The sequence below is a fragment of the Orycteropus afer genome, unplaced genomic scaffold (genome assembly GCF_000298275.1).
Source record: "Orycteropus afer afer isolate SDZICR_OR568_19922 unplaced genomic scaffold, OryAfe1.0 scaffold00007, whole genome shotgun sequence".
Classification (NCBI taxonomy): domain Eukaryota; kingdom Metazoa; phylum Chordata; class Mammalia; order Tubulidentata; family Orycteropodidae; genus Orycteropus; species Orycteropus afer.
The window spans coordinates 18386214-18405534 of record NW_006921594.1 but is presented as its reverse complement, the minus strand read 5'-3'; the positions used below and the strand labels follow the sequence as shown (position 1 = coordinate 18405534).

Genomic DNA, 19321 nt, shown 5'->3' with positions numbered 1-19321 from the left:
GAAGTATACTCTAGACCAAGGATAGACTCAGTGCAGGCTAATCTAGCACAGACACCAGTGATACAAGATACCTGCAATCCTTACAGAAACAGTAGAAGACAGACACAGAGTAATCCCTCACAGACAACCAGACACTATGGGAGAGAGATGCAATAGATCTACTGTCTCAGGACCACAGTACTGGGGGACACCAGACTCAAATGACACAACAAAATATAAGCCTTGTTCTGCATCCTACATTGGTGAGTAGTGACTGGGGTCTTAAAAGTTTTCAAGAGGCCATCTAAGATGCAGCTAATGGTTTCCCAGCGTCAGAAGGGAAGAAGAATGCAAAAAAAAAAAAAAGGGGGGGGGCATTTGGAAGCAATTAGCCCTAGGATACGATGGCCCTCGAGACCAGAAGAACTAGATGGTGCCCGGCTACCAATGCCAACCTTTCAGGAAAGGATCAAATCTGAAGATCCTGGATAGAGTGGGAGGAAAAACATAGAACAAAATCCAAAAACTCAATAATGACCAGAATTACTGGTCAGATAGAGTCTGATGAGGCCCCCAATACTATGTCCCTGGAATACACTCTGCGCCTGAAATAAAACTCACTCCCAGGGGCTGGCTATCAGCCCAGTAGTTAACAAGATGTACACGCAGACCACTCAACCCAGGATGATGCCCCCACATACTCTATGGTAGTACCGCCCTTAGAGCAACAGACCACGGGGCACCAGAGGACCAACATTCAAATTGAGGAAATGCAGGACAAACAGGAGTGCATAAATATGAGGGGCACAGGGGGAGGGTTACTGGGTAGGGAGGGGAAGAGACTGGGTTTGGGTTGGGCATGGTAAAAGGGAAGTGAAACTAAAAATACACATAACGTTGAATGTAAAACAAGCTCTTAAAAGAAAAGAATGAGCTTGCCATATTCTTTATGATGTTAAGAGAGCAGAGAGGAGGAAGACACATGGTGGCTGATGGGAAAGGGGTACCATCCATGGCTATAGGAAGGGCATTTTGGGGGTGCTTATAGTATACTTAAGGAGCTCTGCTGGTACAGTGCTTAAGGCATTTGACTGCTAACCAGAAGGTTGGCGGTCCAAACCCACCAGCTGCTCCTTGGAAGGAAGAAAAGGCAATCTACTTCTGTAAAGATTTACCACCTTGGAAACCCAAGGGGGGGGATCACTATGAGTCGGAATCTACTTGACGGCAGTGGGCTTTTTTTTATAGCATACTTGATTTAGAGTAGGTTTAGAATTGACATTAAATTGATTCCAATTTGATGTGTTCCTTTCCTACTGTGACAGCACACATTTCTAGGCACCAAGGTTGAATATTGGCTGAAATTCATCTCAAGAAGGAAAAATCATATTCTTTAGATATATAAAGGTCACCTAACAGAATCCTTCTGAATCCTGCTGCTATTTTAACGCAGGTAAAATCTGTCTTTGGATGCCCAACATCCACAAATCTGTGTGTCTTCAGTAGCAGCTTCTGCACCCTTAGGTGCCAAAGATGTCCTGCTTCCCATGGCCTCTCCTATCACGGAGAACTAACTCTTAAGGAGCACACACTAGACTTAAGAAAATAAGACATGCTGTTGTGAAAACCACAGAACGATACATAGAATTTGGTTATTTTAATGAACAGATAATTGCTATAACAAGTCAGAAAAGGGAGAGCTCCATGTAGACTTGAATTACCAGGTTCCTCACTTCATGGAAAAGGTGAGAAGTTAGTAGGAAGAATTCAATTTTTCCTTCTAGAAAGTGGAGTTAAGTCCTCGTGGACAGAGGAAGTCCAGCAAGCATCCTGGGTCCCTGTCTGGTTCTCTGCTGCAGGTGTGCAGGACCAGGGTGCCCTCCATGCTTTGCTCCCCAGGACAGGCATATCTGTACACGAACACTAACTAACTGGGACCAGGCAAGCTTATGAGGCTTTTACAGAGATATGATGAGACCACTTTCACCAGTCACTTTGCCAACTAAAGGCTACTCATGGATTTTCCTGGTTTGTGGTCTCAGACATTTAGGCTGTTTCTGTATTAAAAACATTTAGGTTGTTTTGGTATTCCAAACAATACTGCAGTGAATATCCCTGTATTCATTTTTGAGCCCTGGCTAGCTGCTTCTCTGGCACCTTTCTCAATTCCTGTTACCACCTGGCCCTCTCCTTCCAGGCAGGACTTAGGTATGCTTGGTGGTGGAAGAAATGAGAAGAGGAGCCATTGGAAGCAGAACCTACTGGCTGCCGAGCCAATAGCCATATTCCACTCTGACCTCACGAACAGAACACTAGTTCTCTTCAGAGATGCAGTGTACTCGGGGGTTCTCAGATTCCTCTGCAGCTGGGGATCAACATGTGAGCCAACTGAGGCCAATGAAATGTAAGTAGAAATCTGCTGTGAAGAGCCCCTGAGAATGCAACTGATTTGTTAAAAAGATAGAGTCAAGCAAGTCAGCTGCCATATACCTTGTGACAATGGAGACGAAAGGTACACACTAAGGATGGCAGGTAACAGAGCTAAAGGAACCTGGACTTTTGCTATGTGGAATTACCTGGTGCACCTACTTCTGGACTTTTTATTATGTGAATAAAACAATCCTCAATTTAGTTAAGCCCCTATAGTTGGCCTTCTGTCACATCTTGCAGCCAATTTGCAAATTGATTTGTCTTCTGAAAGAAAACCTTCATAAGGTACTCTAGAAAGCAGTCTGAGGTTAGGCTGACGTTCCCACTAACTAGAGAGAAAAAATTCTATCAAATATCAAAGTTCTAATTATACGGTTTGAGGTGACTTGAGTTATTTATTATTATTTTTGAGCCTGTAACTGCAAATATTGACAGGTTGTGTAGGTTATTTATTTTAATTGATTGGGTTTGTTTTTTATAGAGAAGCATTTTATACTTTAGAAAATGTATTATGTGTTTATTGCAACCAATAAACAAACAATACAATAGTGTATAAAGTAAGAAATTAAATATCTTTTGCACTCACACCTACATCAAATCCCACCCTCTGGAGTCACTGTTAGTAGTTTTGTGTCTATTCTTTCAGATATATTCAATGCATGAATAAATAAAGCTGTCATAAAAGTTAAGAAATTGGACATTATTCTGTTGCTTTAAGCATCCCAATTATTTGGTATCAGTGAACTTCAGTTTCTTTAAAGCTTTCATATTTTTCTAAAATATTTCAAACTTTCAGGAGGCTTGTGGCCTTGAGTCTTTGGGAGAATCTTTTTGTACAGCCAAAGGCCAGAGGAGAATCAAACAACTCTCTCTGGAGGAAATTAATTCTGAAGACTAGCCGGAGACCTTCACACTTACCTTTCATCTCTTTCCTTTGGGGATTGCATGCATATGAAAGTCACTCAGGCTGGGAGTGGCTGGCCTGACCCACTCCTATTTTCAAGTACTGCCAACAGTGCAGGACAGTGGATGGGCTAATTATAAGTCATAAGGTCAAAGGGGAAGTTAGTCTCTCACTGAAAATATACTGGGACCAAAAAACTGGATTTTTCTTGAAACAAATGAAAGAAGATTTTAATACAATTTAATTTCTATTAGTTTTCTATTCTATGAATAATGTTTTGTGAACCTAGTCTAAAAAGACATTTATAGCTACTAAAGTTCTAATATGAGTAGCCCTGGTGGTGTAATGTTTAAATGCTTGGCTGCTAACAAAAAAGTTGGCAGTTTGAACCCATCAAGCAACTCTGTGGGGGAAAGCCCTGGTGATCTGGTTCTCTAAAGATTGCAGCCAAGAAAACCCTATGGGGAAGTTGCCTCTATCACATGGGCTTACTATGACTTGGAACTGACTAGATGGTACCCAACAACAACAACAACAACAACAACAGTGTTCTAATATAAGCATCTATTTGTTAAAATCTGAACAACTGGTGAAGAACATTCCACTGCAAACTCCTTTTTAGTCAAGGGCCATTCCCTATATATCTTGTGTCCAACTAGATTACTCTACAGTGAAGCCAAAGCAGCAAGCCTCAGCCTTAGAAAGAGCTTCTGGTGGAGCTATATAGTGCTCCACTCTTAAATATAAGCTAGCCAGATCTTTGAGGAAAATATCTAATAAGTAATGTTGTTTTTCTAGCAAAACCAACCAACCAACCAACCAAACACACACACACAAACAAAAAATCAGGAAAGAGTAACTTGAAGAAAATAAAGTCTCTGCAGGAAGATGAAAAATACATAAAGAAACTACTATTAAATATATTTTTGTATATATAAACTACTATTAATACCCAGTGGGATCAGAGAAAATGTGGTTAGAAGAATAAGTTGAGGAATTATTACTTATAGCAAAGCAAAAGAGATAAAGGAAGAAAAGAGAAAAAGGGAAATTCAAGGACAATTTTAGAAGGTTAGGCATCTGGATTATAGGAGTCTCAGAAAGTGAGAACAGAGAAAATAGAGTAGACAAAATTAAAGAAATAAATCAAGACAAAGTTTAAACACTGAAGGACAAAAGTTCATATACAGAAAGAGTCCACAGAGTATCTGGCACAATGGATAAAAATAGAAAACACAACGGTGGGAATTTTCTCTGAAATTTATGAATTTGGGAGAAAGGGAAAAGTTTTGGGGGAAAATGGTTTAAAACAAAAAATCAAGAATTGTAATGACAAGAATGATAGTGACCCCAGAAAGTAGAACACAGTGAATTAATGCTTTCACTCTGAAGGAAAATAATTTACAACCCCAAATTCTATAACCAGTTAAATTGTTAATTATTTACAAGGCTAGTGTGAGGGTAAAATAAAGACATTTTCTGAAAAACAAGGTCTTTTAAAAATTACTTTCTATTAATTTCTACCCCCTCACCCCCAGGAAGCTCCTTGAGGGTATGTTCCTCCTAATAAAGGGAGTGAGCCAAGAAAGAGAAACAGAAGGGATCCACGAAATCGGGAATCCAACACAAACGGAGTTACCACGATGGTGGAGTAGTGCTCCTCAGATGAGACCTGAGCAGTAAACTTATAGAGAAGTGAGGCTAATTTAATGGATCACAAGGCTGAGAAAGAGAAAGGAGTCTCTGACGTCCAAGAACTGGCCAGGCACTATCCACTAGACCTTGGTGTTGCTAACAGCTGACCTAGGACTCACAGTGACAACTTAGTGTTCTCCTACTGAACATAATATCACAGATCATCACCACCAGACCTGGCCACTCTGTGACCATGACGGATCAACACAAAAACAAGATGGCTTCATAATCGTGTTTGAATACAGACAAAAACATGAACATTGTCCAAGCTAACCATACATTCCCTTCTCCCAATCAATATATGTCACTGCTGTTTCTTTACCAATTACAGGTTTAGTTTTTTCTCCTAGATAAGATTTATTAAAACATTCAATTATAGAATTACTTCTACTTTCTGATAACATTCAAATCCAGGACAAATTCCCATTTCCTTGAACTTTCCCCCAAAATATATAAACCAAGCCTAAATCCTATGAGAAGTCCTTTCTAATATTTTCTGCTGAGAGGCCCACAGTTTCCCCCATGGTGTGAATTCTCCCTCACTGTAATGAGTAATAAACATAACTTGTTTAACCATAGGTGTGTTCCTGGTGGTCTTTGGCTAGTGGGCACTGACAAGGTTCAAAAGAGATTTCTTCAAGAAGAATAACTGAATAGACTACCAAATGTGTTTGAACACACTGAGAGGAAATTTGTACAGCTCAAGGAGAGTATGGGGTTAAACAATGACAGGAATATAGAAAACTGCACAAATGAAAAAAACAGTATATTTATAAATTCTTGGGAACACAATATTTTATAACGTAAGACAAAGTAATTGCGTTATACAGCTCAGGTGTAACTAGTCTTTATATATTTGTAATAATGTAAACATCAAATTCTGATCTAACCCAAATTATAACATGATGATATTAAGTAGATGGAAGGGCAAAAATGTGTGCTTAAAAATACAGGCATATGAGCTAAACATTTACATTAGGTAGATACACCCCTTGGAGAGATCAATCATGGGAGAATAGAAGGGCTGTGTATGCACAGGAAGACAGCTCGAGGGGCAGAAGTGCATGGAGGGAAGGACACAGAGAAGAGGTAACTACGGGGAGGAAGTGGAAAGAGAGCTGTTGCATTGTGGGACATTGTAGTCAATGTCATGAGACAAAGTGTATGTGAACTGCTGTATGGAAAGTGAATTTGCTCTGTCAACTTTCACTCAAATCACAATAAAAATAAAAAATAATAAAAAAGAAGTGTGTGTTTAGTGAATGGAGGTCCAAAAGAAAGCTAAATTTTCACCTTTTATAGTGGGATATAAATAAATCAGGTCTAAAACCAAAAAATCAAGAAGTAGCGTTAGAAGCTACTTAATTTAAGGAATGAAGATGTAGCCTAATCAGCTGAAGAGCTGAAGATTATTGCCTTGGGGGCATGGCAATTAGGATGAGGGAGAAAGAAGACTCTTCTTTTTCCTTAAAAATCTTATGGTGTTACTTTACTCTTTATGTTCAGTATATATAAATAAAAATTAAATTAAATATTTACTAAAAGCAAAAATCATATTTAGTAGTTTAGATTTGATGAAGTAAATCTGTGGTATAATATCAAGGGAATTGGACTAGTAGTTTCTCCCAACTGAGATGGAAAATAAAAACAAAAACCAAAAAAGTTTGTGAGTACAATCTGAGAGAGTAAGATCAATTCCTAGTTACCTGAAACATTCATAACCCTAACCAATTTTTTTCACACCTTTGTCACAGGTTGGTCTATTGGTCGGGATATACCAGATTATGTTGCAGAATTAAGCAATCCCCAAATACCATAGCTCAAAAAAAAAAAAAAAAAAAAAAGAAAGAAAAAAGAAAGCTTATTTCTTGCTCTTCTAAAGACTGGTTGGTCAAGGAGACTTTCCAAGGCCATTAGTTCAACATTCCTGGCTGCTTCTATCTTAAGGCACCTCCATATCATCAAGTACTTCCATAATTGCCACAGCTGAAGGGAAAAGAGCTAGAGGATTTCACATTGACAATTAGGTGCTCCAGGCTGAAAGTAACATGTATCACTTATGCCACAAAGCCTTGGTCAGTGCTTCCTCTGGTAAGAAAGGAAGCAGTTGCTGAGATGAAGCACTCTGGCTGTACAGAAGCTTTCCTTATTCTCTTCAGTACTGCCATGGTCCATTACCTTATGAAAGTTCATGACCTCAGAAATCTGAACAGAAGTTTCCAATTGTGGAAACCATATGTCTCTAACCGTATATCTTTGCCTATACTTCTTCTTGTTGTTGTCAGGTGCTATCAAGTCATCTCTGACTCATAGCGACCCTATGCACAGTGACCCTATGAACGAAACACTGTCTGGTCCTATGCCAGCCTCACAATCCTTGCTATACCTGAGCCCATTGTTGCAGCCACTGTGGCAATCCATCTCATTGAGGGCCTTTCCCTTTTTCATTGACCCTCTACTTTACCAAGCATGATGTCCTTCTCCAGGGAATGGTTCCTTCTGACAACATGACCTAAGTAAGTGAGACGAAGTCTGGCCATTCTCAATTCCAAGGAGCATTCCAGTTGCACTTCTTTCAGGACAGATTTGTTAGTCCTTTTAGCAGTTCATGGTACTCTTAAGCATTCTTCTCTAACACCCCAACTCAAAAGCATTAACTCTTCTTCGGTTTTCCTTATTCATTGTTCAGCTCTCACATGCATAAGAAGTGATTGAAAATACCATGGTTTGGATCAGGGCACCTTAGTCCTCAAGGAGACATCCTTGCTCTTCATCACTTGAACGATGTCTTTTGCAGCAGATTTGCCCAATGCAACAGGTCATTTGATATCTTGACTGCTGGTTCCATTGGTGTTGATTGTAGAACTAAGTAATATGAAATCCTTGACAACTTCAATCTTTTCTTCCTCCATTGTGAAGCTGTTTATTGGACCACTTGTAAGGATTTTGTTTTCTTTGTACTGAGGTGTAATCCATACTGCAGACTGTAGTCTTTAATTTCATCAATAAGTGCTTCAAGTCATCCTCACTTTCAGCAAGCAAAGTTGTGTCATCCATGTATCGCAGGTTATTAACGAGTCTTCCTCCAATCCTGATGTCATGTTCTTCTTCATATAATCCAGCTTCTTGGATTATTTGCTCAGCATACAAATTGAGTAAGTATGGTGAAAGGATACAACAATGATTTTAAACCATGCAGTATCCCTTGTTTATGCTTAGTTACTACGAATCCTTACCTGTACTTAGATCTCCTTGCCATCTGGGCACATGGAAAAATTATACTTCCTTGCTCCCCTTGCAGTGGTGCATGTTCATAAGACTAGTTCTGACCTATGGATTGTGGGACACATGCCACTTTTGACCTGGATCATCTACTTGCCATGTTAGATCTGACTCTAAACTGTCAGAGATAGGTCCACTTGGATTTAGCCTGTAGTGAACCTCTAGCTCTTCCAGAACTAAATGGCCCAACTACTTCCCCTGGCCATGCTGGTGCTTGATCCAAACAATAATCTGGGACTAGCAAAAACTGGTGAAAAATATTATAGGATTATAGCCTCTAGAATAGGCTTGATGCATTTGAAAACTACTTTTTCTCTGTTTCGTTTCTTTACTTCTTTCTCCATGGGTAACATGTACAACTTTCTACCATACATTTACTTCACAGCACAGCACTGAGCTTAACAATTAGACAGTGGGGCACACTACCCACCTCTAATAGAAGCCTTTGATGCATTGCTTGAGTTTGAGTCAGCGCATCCCAAGACACTTTCAAAAGCAGCTCCATCTTTTTTAAATTTCGAAAATCTCGTTCTTTTTCTCTTTGCTTACGAGAAAGTTCATCATGGTAGTTCTGCTTATCAATCAGACGGTTTCGTAAATTGAGATCCAAGATGCCTCTATTTCAGGTGAAAGGGGAAAATTAAAGTGAATTGGCATCAGATGTCCTTCATATTTTTCATATACATACAGAAGTATTCTCATGTTAGAATTAAAAATCATAACAAATGCCAAAAGCAACTTTGTTTGTGACTTGGTATCATTTAGAGCCATGACAAACCAATAAAAACCCACTATCATCAAGAGGATTCCAACTCACAGTAACCCTATCAGACAGAGTAGAAGTGCCTTCTTGGGTTTCCAAGGCGGCAAATCTTTACAAAAGCAGACTGCCTCATCTTTCTCCTGTGGAGAGGCCTGGCAGGTTCAAAGGGCTGGCTTTTTGGTTAGCAGCCGAATGCTTTAACCACTGCATCACCAGAGCTCCTTCTTAGAGGCATAGTCTTATAAAAACCCTACATGTAATAGAAGCCCCAGATTTCCTGAAATTTTACTTAAAAACAGGAAGTAAAACCTTACCAGGGAACAGCACTCTAAAATTGCTCTCAATTAGGAAAAAATTATGATTGCCTGAAAAATCCATTCATTTGTTGAAAAGAAATCTCTGAACATCACACTCTAGTGATTTAAGTTTCTAGAGGCACACTTCAGACTCATACAAGATACAACAGATTGTGTCTTTAAGATGTCGTTGTTATGTGCTGTTGAGTCGAACCCAACTCTTAGTGACCCCTCCTTGGGTTTCTGAGGCAGTATCACCACAGAAGTAGATTGCCAAACCTTCCTTGCAAGGCACAAGGAATTGAGGGAAAAGATGAGTATAAAAGAAAAAAAACCTTGAAGTGTTTATTTAATAATATTTTAAAATTAATGGCAAAAATCTATCTAAAATTCTATATCCATGTTTATTGGATTAACATAAAACTATTTATCTGTTTTGAGTTCTCAAATATAAATCCAAGAAAAATTTAGATGACAGAACACAAGTAAATATAACCAACCTTTCAGTTAATGAAGTTGCTTCATTCTCTCTGGTTAATTCCAATAGTTTGACCAACTGGCTGTATTCTCGTTCCTTGACTTCAAGTAAGGCTCGTTTTCCTTCAACTTCTTTTATTACATCCTCTTTCTCTTCCATTATAGCATTAATTTTGGTTTCAACTTTCTTTAGGGAGTCATTGAGCTCCTTGACTTCACTTTCTAAGATAACTTTTTTCTTTTCCATTTCTCTGTGGAGAATATATATATATATATATATATATATATATAGTGCATGTGTATTTTTTCTCCAAATTTTAGGGGTCACAGTATTCACCATTTTGTTATATTACAAATGAAATGTCAGCCTTACTCTCAGCCCGTAGTCTCTTCACCTATTCATACATCCTGATCAGGTAGCAGAAGAGCTAGTTATAAATTCAGTGAGCCCAGGAGTAGGGTGAAGACCTCAGAAAATTGGACTTAGAAGGTCTCTCTACTGAGTGCCACTGAGGTCAGGTATTTGCCAATTCTCCCCTCTTCTCCCCATCCCCCTAACCCACCCTAATTGCTTCCATTTCCTGGGATTCCACCTTCATTTTACTAGTCTCCCAGAGCTGACCGGAATGTCTCAACTTTGATGCTGGTGGGTTTGGCTTTTAGAACCACTGCTAGAACATGCTCTTATTTTCCTCCTTCTTTTAAGATCATTTACCAAAGCGTTCATATTATTTCTTCAGAGTTCTTATACCTTCACTTATGTTTAGTTTTTTTTCAGTTCTAACACCTGAGAATTTCCTCAGTGCCCTCTGCATCCAAATCTACTTTGAATGATTAAGGGTGTTTTACATTTGAATAAGTGGCAAAATGAGGAGTTAATATCATTTGGGCTGTAGGTTGCTGGCTGGTTGACATCCAGATCATGAAAGACTTTTACACAATTCAAATAATTTATCCCTTGCAAAACTGTATTAAATTCAATAGGGATATCCCATAGAAATATGATTTATAAATTGGAAAAAGAATCTTGCCCCATACTTATGACATAAATAAGTGTTATGAATGATAATAATTTGCCACACCACTTTCTTTTAATGAATATACACAAACCTGACAAGGCAAAAAGCAGATATTTCTAAAATTATAATAGTAATTTGATGTGTTTTCAATAGAATTGGTTGTGTCCAGTGGCTAATTTTATTGTGGACACATAACTTGGGGAAGGTGAATTGGGAGGAATTTAAAGTAAAAATATTAAACCATACACTTTTTTGCGCGTAATTTTTTCTATCTCTTTTCCAATTTGTACAGGAATGGCTTGATGGTGGACCACGTCATCCTGGTAAAGAAACAGAATCATGTTAAATTATGTAGTTTTTGACCTGAACCTATTAAGACAATCAAATTAAATAGGATGGAGAAAAGAACCACATGTTTAACTCTTACTATATGCCCTGTACTATGAAGGGAACCTTAATTATTCCACTTAATAATCACAATGATTTTATCAGATAGTTATGGTATTTACCATTTTCAAGAGGAATGTAACAGATACTGTTGTTGTCCACCCAGATTCCCTTTACAAAGGCATGCCCATTACAAGTAGCACACCTTTAGGTTGATTTGATATTCCAACAATTCTTCCAGCTCTTTCTGCTCCTTTAGTAATTGTTTTTGCTTAGATGTCAAATCTTCCCGTAAGTTTTTAATTTCTATTTTTTTCTGCATTATTTCTTTACGTAATTCTTCAGTGCTTTCTTTCAATATTTTCATCTTCTTCTCCATCTCCTTCAAAAGCCATGGAAATTATCAGGTTATATAGAATCAGAGCAAACATTTATCTACTTAAAAACTGAATCAAATTTTCACCATTTTTATTATATTTGTTTTGATGTTTATAAATGTTCTCACAAAGTTCATAAATTTCTGGCATCTTCAGTAATGGCATGACAATGATAATGCATGCATTCAACACTATACATTACATTTGAATTCTTATTTTTCACCCATGCTTTTTTCTGTTATCCCATATTTTAAATGTTTACTTTTTCTGTTAAGTTTTTTTTCATACCAAAAATCACTAATGAAAATTCCCAATCTGTTTTCTAGTAGTTTTGTGATTTTATGAAATCAGATGCAAATTATCTTTGAATGTCTGGCTTATAGTTAATCTAAGTCCCACAGGGAATTAAAGATTAGGAAGTCCATATTTGGAAAACCCAACCCTTCTTTCTCCTTAATCCCCATTTTCTTATTAATGTTATTTCCCTAGACCATGCACATTCTCCTCAAATGCATTCCACCCCCAAACTCATAAAAGGTCTTTGTTTCCCAGATCTGATTATATGGGGAGTATTTGAATTATGGGAGAGATGGTTTCTTATACTCAAGAAGTCTACACATTACTAATGATTTGGTGGATGGATCCATTTAATCTGCTCTGGGCTTTTGCATGTCTCCCTCATTCCCTACTGCTGGGAAAGAGTGAAATTAGTGACCATGTGACCTGAAGTTAAAATTCAAAATGCTTTTTCTTATAAAATCTGTGGTGTAAATGGAGGTTAAGTGAATTTACATAGAATTTTTTATACTATGTTAAACAGTCTTTTGTGAGATGGCTTTGGAACTAAACCATCACCAGTACACTTTTGAAATATAACCATTCAGAAGATGGAGGCAGTGAAAACTGTGATGATCTATTTACTTAACGATTGTTGTTGTTGTTAGGTGCCATCAAGTCAATTTCCAATTAAAGCCATTCCATGGACAACAGAAAAAAATATTGTCCAGTCCTGTACCATCCTCACAATCATTGCTGTGTTTGAGCCCATTGTTGCAGCCATTGTTTCAATCCATCTCATTGAGGGTCTTCTTCTTTTTGGCTGACCTTCTACTTTACCAAGCATGATGTCCTTCCCCAGGGACTGGCCCCTTTTGATAACATGTCCAAAGTATGAGAGATGAAGTCCAGCTGTTCTCACTTCTAGAGCATTCTGGCTGTACTTCTTCCAAGAGAGCTTTGTTCATTCTTCTAGCAGTCCATGGTACATTCAGTATTCTTTGCCAACACCATAATTCAAATACATTAATTCTTCTTTAGTAGTCCTTATTTATTGTCCTGCTTTCACATACAAATGAGGGGACTGAAAATACCATGACCTGAGTCAGGTGCACTTTAGTCCTCAAAGTGACATCATTGCTCTTTAACACTTTAAAGAGGTCTTTTGCATTAGATTTGCCCAGGGCAATATGTCTTCTGATTTCTTGACTACTGCTTCCATTGGTGTTGATTGTGGATCCAAATAAAATGAAATCCCTGACAACTTCAATCTTTTATCCATTTATCATGATGTTGTTTATTGGTCCACTTGTGAGGATTTTTGTTTGCTTTAATTTGAGGTGTAATCCGTATAGAAGGCTATAGTCTTTGACCTTCATCTGTAAGGGCTTCAAGTCTTCTTTGGTTTCAGCAAGTAAGGTTGTGTCATCTGCACATTGCAGATTGTTAATAAGTCTTCCTCCAATCCTGGTGCTCTGTTCTTCATATAGTTTAGTTTCTTGAATTATTTGCTCAGCCTATAGATTGAATAAGTATGTGATCTTTATGACAGATCACAAAAAATTGCCACAAATTCACCTTATTCCTGTATGCATGCCACTTTGCAATATGACTTTGTTACTCTTCCCATTAAGAGGCGGGGCTATTTCTCTATGCCTTGAATCTACACTTGGCCATGTGACCTACTTTGACTAATGGGATACTAACAAAAAATGAAGTGTGTTGGAGTTTTTTTTTTTCTCTTCTTTGTTGGGAACTCTTCTGCTATCATTTTAATAAACCCAGGCTAGCCTGCTGGATGATGAGAGACATGTGGCCTTCAGCCCAGTTGACATCTGGTCACCCCAGTTGAAATCTCCAGACATGTGAGTGAACCCCCTTAGACCAGCTAGCCTGCCAAGTGGATGACATAAGAATGAAGCTATCTTAGACCACTCAGCTCCAACTGATCCAGCTTAGACCAGACAAATTCAGGACCATGAAGAGTAACAAATGGTTGTTGTTTTAAGCCACTAAGTTTTGGGGTGGCTTGTTATGCAGCAAGAGATAATTTTTCTAAAAGGGACCAGATTTGCTGGTCTGATAGAGCCTCATGGAACCACTGAGACTATGGCCCCTGGCTGCCCTTCAGGTCTGGAACTGAACCCACTCCTGTGGTTTCCAGCCAAACAAAAGACAGGAATACAAGCTGAACATTCACATTAGGTAGATACACTCCTTGGAGAGATCAATCATGGGAGAATAGAAGGGCTATGTATGCACAGGGAGACAGCTGGGGGAGGGGTGGGCAGGAGTGCATGGGAGGAAAGGACACAGGGAAGAGGTAACTATGGGGAGGAAGTGGGAGGGGAGCTGTTGCATTGTGGGAAATTGCAGTCAATGTTATAAGCCAAAGTGTATATGAGCTGCTGTATGGAAAGTGAATTTGCTCTGTAAACTTTCACCCAAATAACAATAAAAGTTAAAAAAAAAAAAAAAAAAAGATAAATTTTCTTCATATAAATTTCTTGAAATAAGCTTGAGATGGTCAGGAAGCTAGGAAGGTAACTTTAGAAAATATGCTTACGTGCCAACCACACAATCCTTTTTTTTTTTTTTTTTTTTCTGGAAACAAAGCAGATATTGTCCAAGTGAACATAGCCTGAACTACACACCAAATAGCTGAAGTCTATAATTGTTTTTGTTGTTATGTGCCATTGAATCGGCCCCGACTCATAGCAACCCTTCCTTAGGTTTCCTAGGCAGTATCACTACAGAAGTAGGATTACCCACCCTTCCTTCTGAGGTGTGGCTGGTGGGTTTGAACTGCCAGCCTTCTGGTTAGCAGTCAAGTGCCTTAGGCACTGTGCTACTTATGTTTACCCCAAGAGTCTCTGGGTGGTACAAACAGTTAAATGCTTGACTATGAGCAAAGGCTGGCTGTTGAAACCCACCCAGAGGTACCTTGGAACACAGGCCTGGTGATCTGCTTCTCAAAGCTCACAGCCTTGAAAACCTTATGGAGCACAGCTGTACTCTGCGCATGTGACTAATGGGATACTAATGATGATCAGAATCAACTTTGTGGCAACTCACAACAACAACATTTATTTAAGTTTGCAGATACTCCTTTCAGCATTACCCACAGTTAAGACTTTTGGATCTTTCAAGTGTTTGAGGGTATGAATTGTTGTGAAAAAACATTAATATTTATAACAATGGATGTTTCAATGCAGGTGTATTTAACAAATGATAAATCCTTTGAGACTTACTCCTGGCTTAGGTATCTTCTCAAATTCCTTTAATATGAGGCTTTTTTCCTCCTTTAAGCTTAAAAGAAAAAAAAAGAGACAGAGGGGGAAAAAATCAAGTTTGAACAAAGTACACAAGAGTCAGGTGTGCAGTAACAACTTCCTATTCCCTTTTCACAGAATGTGCTTCCCATGCTTGTCGGCCAGGCAGCCCGGTGCTTGTGCTGTGTGTGGCTTTCCTGGCTCCCACAAGCCATTCAGGCGCTCCCCCTCCTCAGTGCTCCCACACAACTGTGCACACCCCCCACAGGAGCCAGTATCTCACTGCTCTGACTTTGGGGCATGGGCCTCCCCATTAGACTCACACTCCTTCCAGGAAGGTTTCTTACGTAAAGAAAGCTTTAACCATTTTTGTTTCTCTGTATTTAATGTCTTTTTCCCCTGATTGTTCCTAAGATATTTCTCTTCATCATTGATTTCAAAAATTTTGTTGTGATGATTCTCAGTGAGGTTTTCTTCAGGTTTTTTCTGTTTGGGCTTTATCTTCCTTGATCTGTCAATTTCTACTTTGTGTCAGATTGGGAAAACTTCTCTCTAGGTTTTTTTTTTCCCCCAAAAATGCATTTTTTTCCCTGCCCCCACGTTTCAGTGACTACAATTACCCATACGTTAGAAAAATTAATGTTGTTTGACAGCTCTCTGATACTCTGCTAATTTTTTTTTTTTCCTCTCTGTCTTTTGTTTTGGCTAGTTTCTATTGCTATATTGTCAAGTTGGCTAATCTTTTCTGCTGTAGATTCTAATTTGCTATTAACCCCATCTAGTGTTGTTTTCATTTCCAATATTATGTTATTTTTCCCCTAGAAGTTCAAGTTAAGTCTTTTTTAATAGCTCCTATTTTTTCCTTTGTCATGATTGTATTTTTCTCTAGCTTACTTATGAATATATTGATAATGAATGGAGAGATGTGCCATGCTCATGGCTTGGCATATCTCCCCAAATTGATCTATAGGTTCAGTGCAATTCCAATAAAAATTCTAGCACTCTTTTTTTTTCTAATTTGATACAGTGACATGTTTTTTTCTAGAATTTAGAAAATGAAAAGGATGTATAATAGCCAAAACAACTTTGAAAAAGAAGAATAAGGATGGAGGACTTATACTAAACTATTTTAAGACTTACTATAAAGCTATAGTAATCAAGAGACTCCAATATTGGTGAAGGGGTAGAGAAACAGACCAATGAAACATAATAGACTATTCAGAAATAGTCTGACATATTTGGATCTACAAAGCTGCCAAGGCAGTTAACTGAGGAAAAGATCATCTTTCCAACAAGGGGTACTTAAACAATATTCACATGCAAAAAAATGAATATCTATTTTTACCTCACACAAAATACAAAAACTAACTCAAAATGGATCATACTGTTAAATATAAGAGCCAAGCCTATAAAACATCTGGAAGACAACGTAGAAAATTCTTGTGACTGTGATTTAGGCAAAGATATCTTAAATAGGACACATAAAATATGAACAAAAGATAAAATGGATAAACTGGTCTTCATCAAAGTTAAAAATTTTTGCTTATAAAAAGGCACTGCTAAGAAAATGTAACCAATGGGAAAAATTAATCAAAAAACATGCATCTGATTAAAAAAAAAAAAAACCATTTGTTTAAATTATATAATTATCTGGCAACTCAAAATAAAGAAGAGAAATAACCCAATTTAAAAAAAATGGGTAAAAAAAAATTGAACAACTTTACCAAAGATGCTATCGAGTAGGAAAGTGATGTGATCTGGTTTACATTTTAAAAACTATCACTGTGGTATTGTGTGGAAAGTTGACTTTAGGGGTCAGGGTAGAGGCAAACAAGATGAGAGATCAGTTGGGAGACTATTGCAGTAATCTAGGCAGACACTAGTCTATTGCAATGGACTTGAGCTAGAATGAAAGGACTTCTCCTAGAGCTATCCCTGTCCATGTTTATGTCCAATTGTGGGTTTCAAGCTGTGATGCATTCAGGTCAAGGAGTACCAGTAGGGGAAACATGGTAAGTTCACTGTCAGTTCTTTCCCAATCTGCCTCCTACTATTTATTTTTTGTATTCCTCAAATATAAGCTCCATTCGGTCTGTCTAGTTTTATAGTTGTCTTCAGTGGAGGAGACAGAATGAGTGTAGTTACTCCATCTTATCTAGAATCAGACCCTTTAGAACATGTTTAAGACCACAGGACTGGATGAGATCACTGTAGGAGAAATTATAGATAGGAATAGGAGAAGGGCTGAGGACTGATCCTAGGTCCAAGACTTAGAAATTCAAAGGATGAGAGGAAACTAGCACATGAACAAAGCCCCCAAAACAACAGTAGCAACAACGAACAAAATAAACAAGGAAGGAGGGAAGGGAGGAAAGAAGAAGGAAGCAAGGAATTAAGAGACGGAGTTCCCAATGAGAAAGAAGGAAAAGCAGTAGACAACAATATCACCCACCACTTGTCTGTCAGTTTGTCATACTGTGGTGGCTTGTGTGTTGCTGTGATGCTGGAAGCTATGCCACCAGTATTTCAAATCCCAGCAGGTTCCCCCATGGTGGGCAGGTTTCATCAGAGCTTCCAGACTAAGACAGACTAGGAAGAAGGACAGGAGCTCCAGTAGTGTAGTGCCTATGGTATTTGGCTGCTAAACAGAAGGCTGGCAGTTCAAACACCAGCCACTCCTTGGAAGGAAGGTTGGGAAATCTACTTCCGTAGTGATACTGCCTCGGAAACCCAAGGAGGGGTAGCTATGAGTCGGGTCTGACTCAACGGCACATAACAACAACACCAACAGGAAGAAAGACATCGCCAAGTTCACTTCTGAAAGAACTGGCCACTGAAAACCTTATGAATAGCAGGGGAACATTGTCTGTATAGTGCTGGAAGATGGGCCCCTCAGGTTGGAAGGCACTCAAAGTGCAACTGGGGAAGAGCTACCTCCTCAAAGTAGAGTCAACCATTAAGACATGGATAGAATGAAGCTTTCACGACCTTCAATTGCTGATATGGGCTGACTCAAAGTGAGAAGAAACAGCTGCAAACATCCATTACTTATTGGAATGTGGAATGCATGAAGTATGACTGCAGGAAAATAGGAAGTTGTCAGAAATGAAATGGAACACATAAAGGTCAATATCCTAGACATTAGTAAGCTGAAATAGACTATGGTATTGGACATTCTGAATCAGGCAATCATATGGTCTACTATGCCAGAAATGACAAATTGAAGAAGAGTGGCATTGTACTCATTGTCAAAAAGAACATTTCAAGATCTATCCTGAAATATGATGCTGTCATAGGATAATACCCATGTGTCTACAAGGAAGACTCTCAATACAATTATTATTCAAATTTATGCACCAACCACTAAAGCCAAAGATGAAGAAATTGAGGGTTTTGACCAACTTCTGCAGTCTGAAATTGACCAAACATGTAATCAGGATGTACTGATAATTACTGGTGATTGGAATGAAAAAATTGGAAACAAAGAAGAAGCATCTAAAAACACCAAACCAAACTCACCACCATTGAGTCAATTCCGACTCATAGTGACCAGTCCTTGGGTTTCTGAAGAGGTATCTCTTTGGAAGTAGATTAGCTAATCTTCCTTCTGAGGAGTCGCTGGTGGGTTTGAACCATCAGCCTTCTGATTAGCAGTCAAATGCCTTAGGCACTACCCCACCAGAGCTCCCACCAGTAGTTGGAAAATATAGCCTTGGTGATAGAAATGATGCTGGAGATTGCATGACAGAATTTTGCAAGACCAACGACTTATTCATTGCAAATACTTTTTTAAACAGCATAAACAGTGACTATACATGTGGATACCACCAGATGGAATACACAGGAATCAGATTGACTATATGTATGGAACGAAATGATAGAGAAGTTAAATATCATCAATCATAACAATGCCAGGAACTGACCGCAGAACTGATCAATTTCTCTTACGCAAGTTTAAGTTGAAGCTGAAGAAAATTAAAACAAGCTCATGAGAGCCAAAATACAATCTTAAGTATATCCCACCTGAATTTAGAGACCCTCTGAAGAATACATTTGATACATTGAACACCAATGACCAAAGACCAGACGAGTTGTGGGATGACATCAGGACATCATTCCTGAAGAAAGAAAAAGGTCATTAAAAAGACAGAAAAGGAGAAAAGC

The 19321-nt window shown here is 38.4% G+C and overlaps 1 protein-coding gene across 1 annotated transcript in view; it reads right to left on the bottom strand.

Moving 5' to 3' along the window:
* CCDC146 (coiled-coil domain containing 146) overlaps positions 1-19321 on the bottom strand; it is a 155985-nt gene that overhangs the window by 25230 nt on the left and 111434 nt on the right. Inside the window, exons 4-8 of the mRNA XM_007944658.1 lie at positions 15137-15194; positions 11438-11614; positions 11092-11165; positions 9850-10077; positions 8721-8907 (exon numbers count right to left, since the gene is read on the bottom strand). Of these exons, the coding sequence (XP_007942849.1) occupies positions 8721-8907; positions 9850-10077; positions 11092-11165; positions 11438-11614; positions 15137-15194 (724 nt within the window). The remainder of the gene's footprint in view (positions 1-8720; positions 8908-9849; positions 10078-11091; positions 11166-11437; positions 11615-15136; positions 15195-19321) is intronic.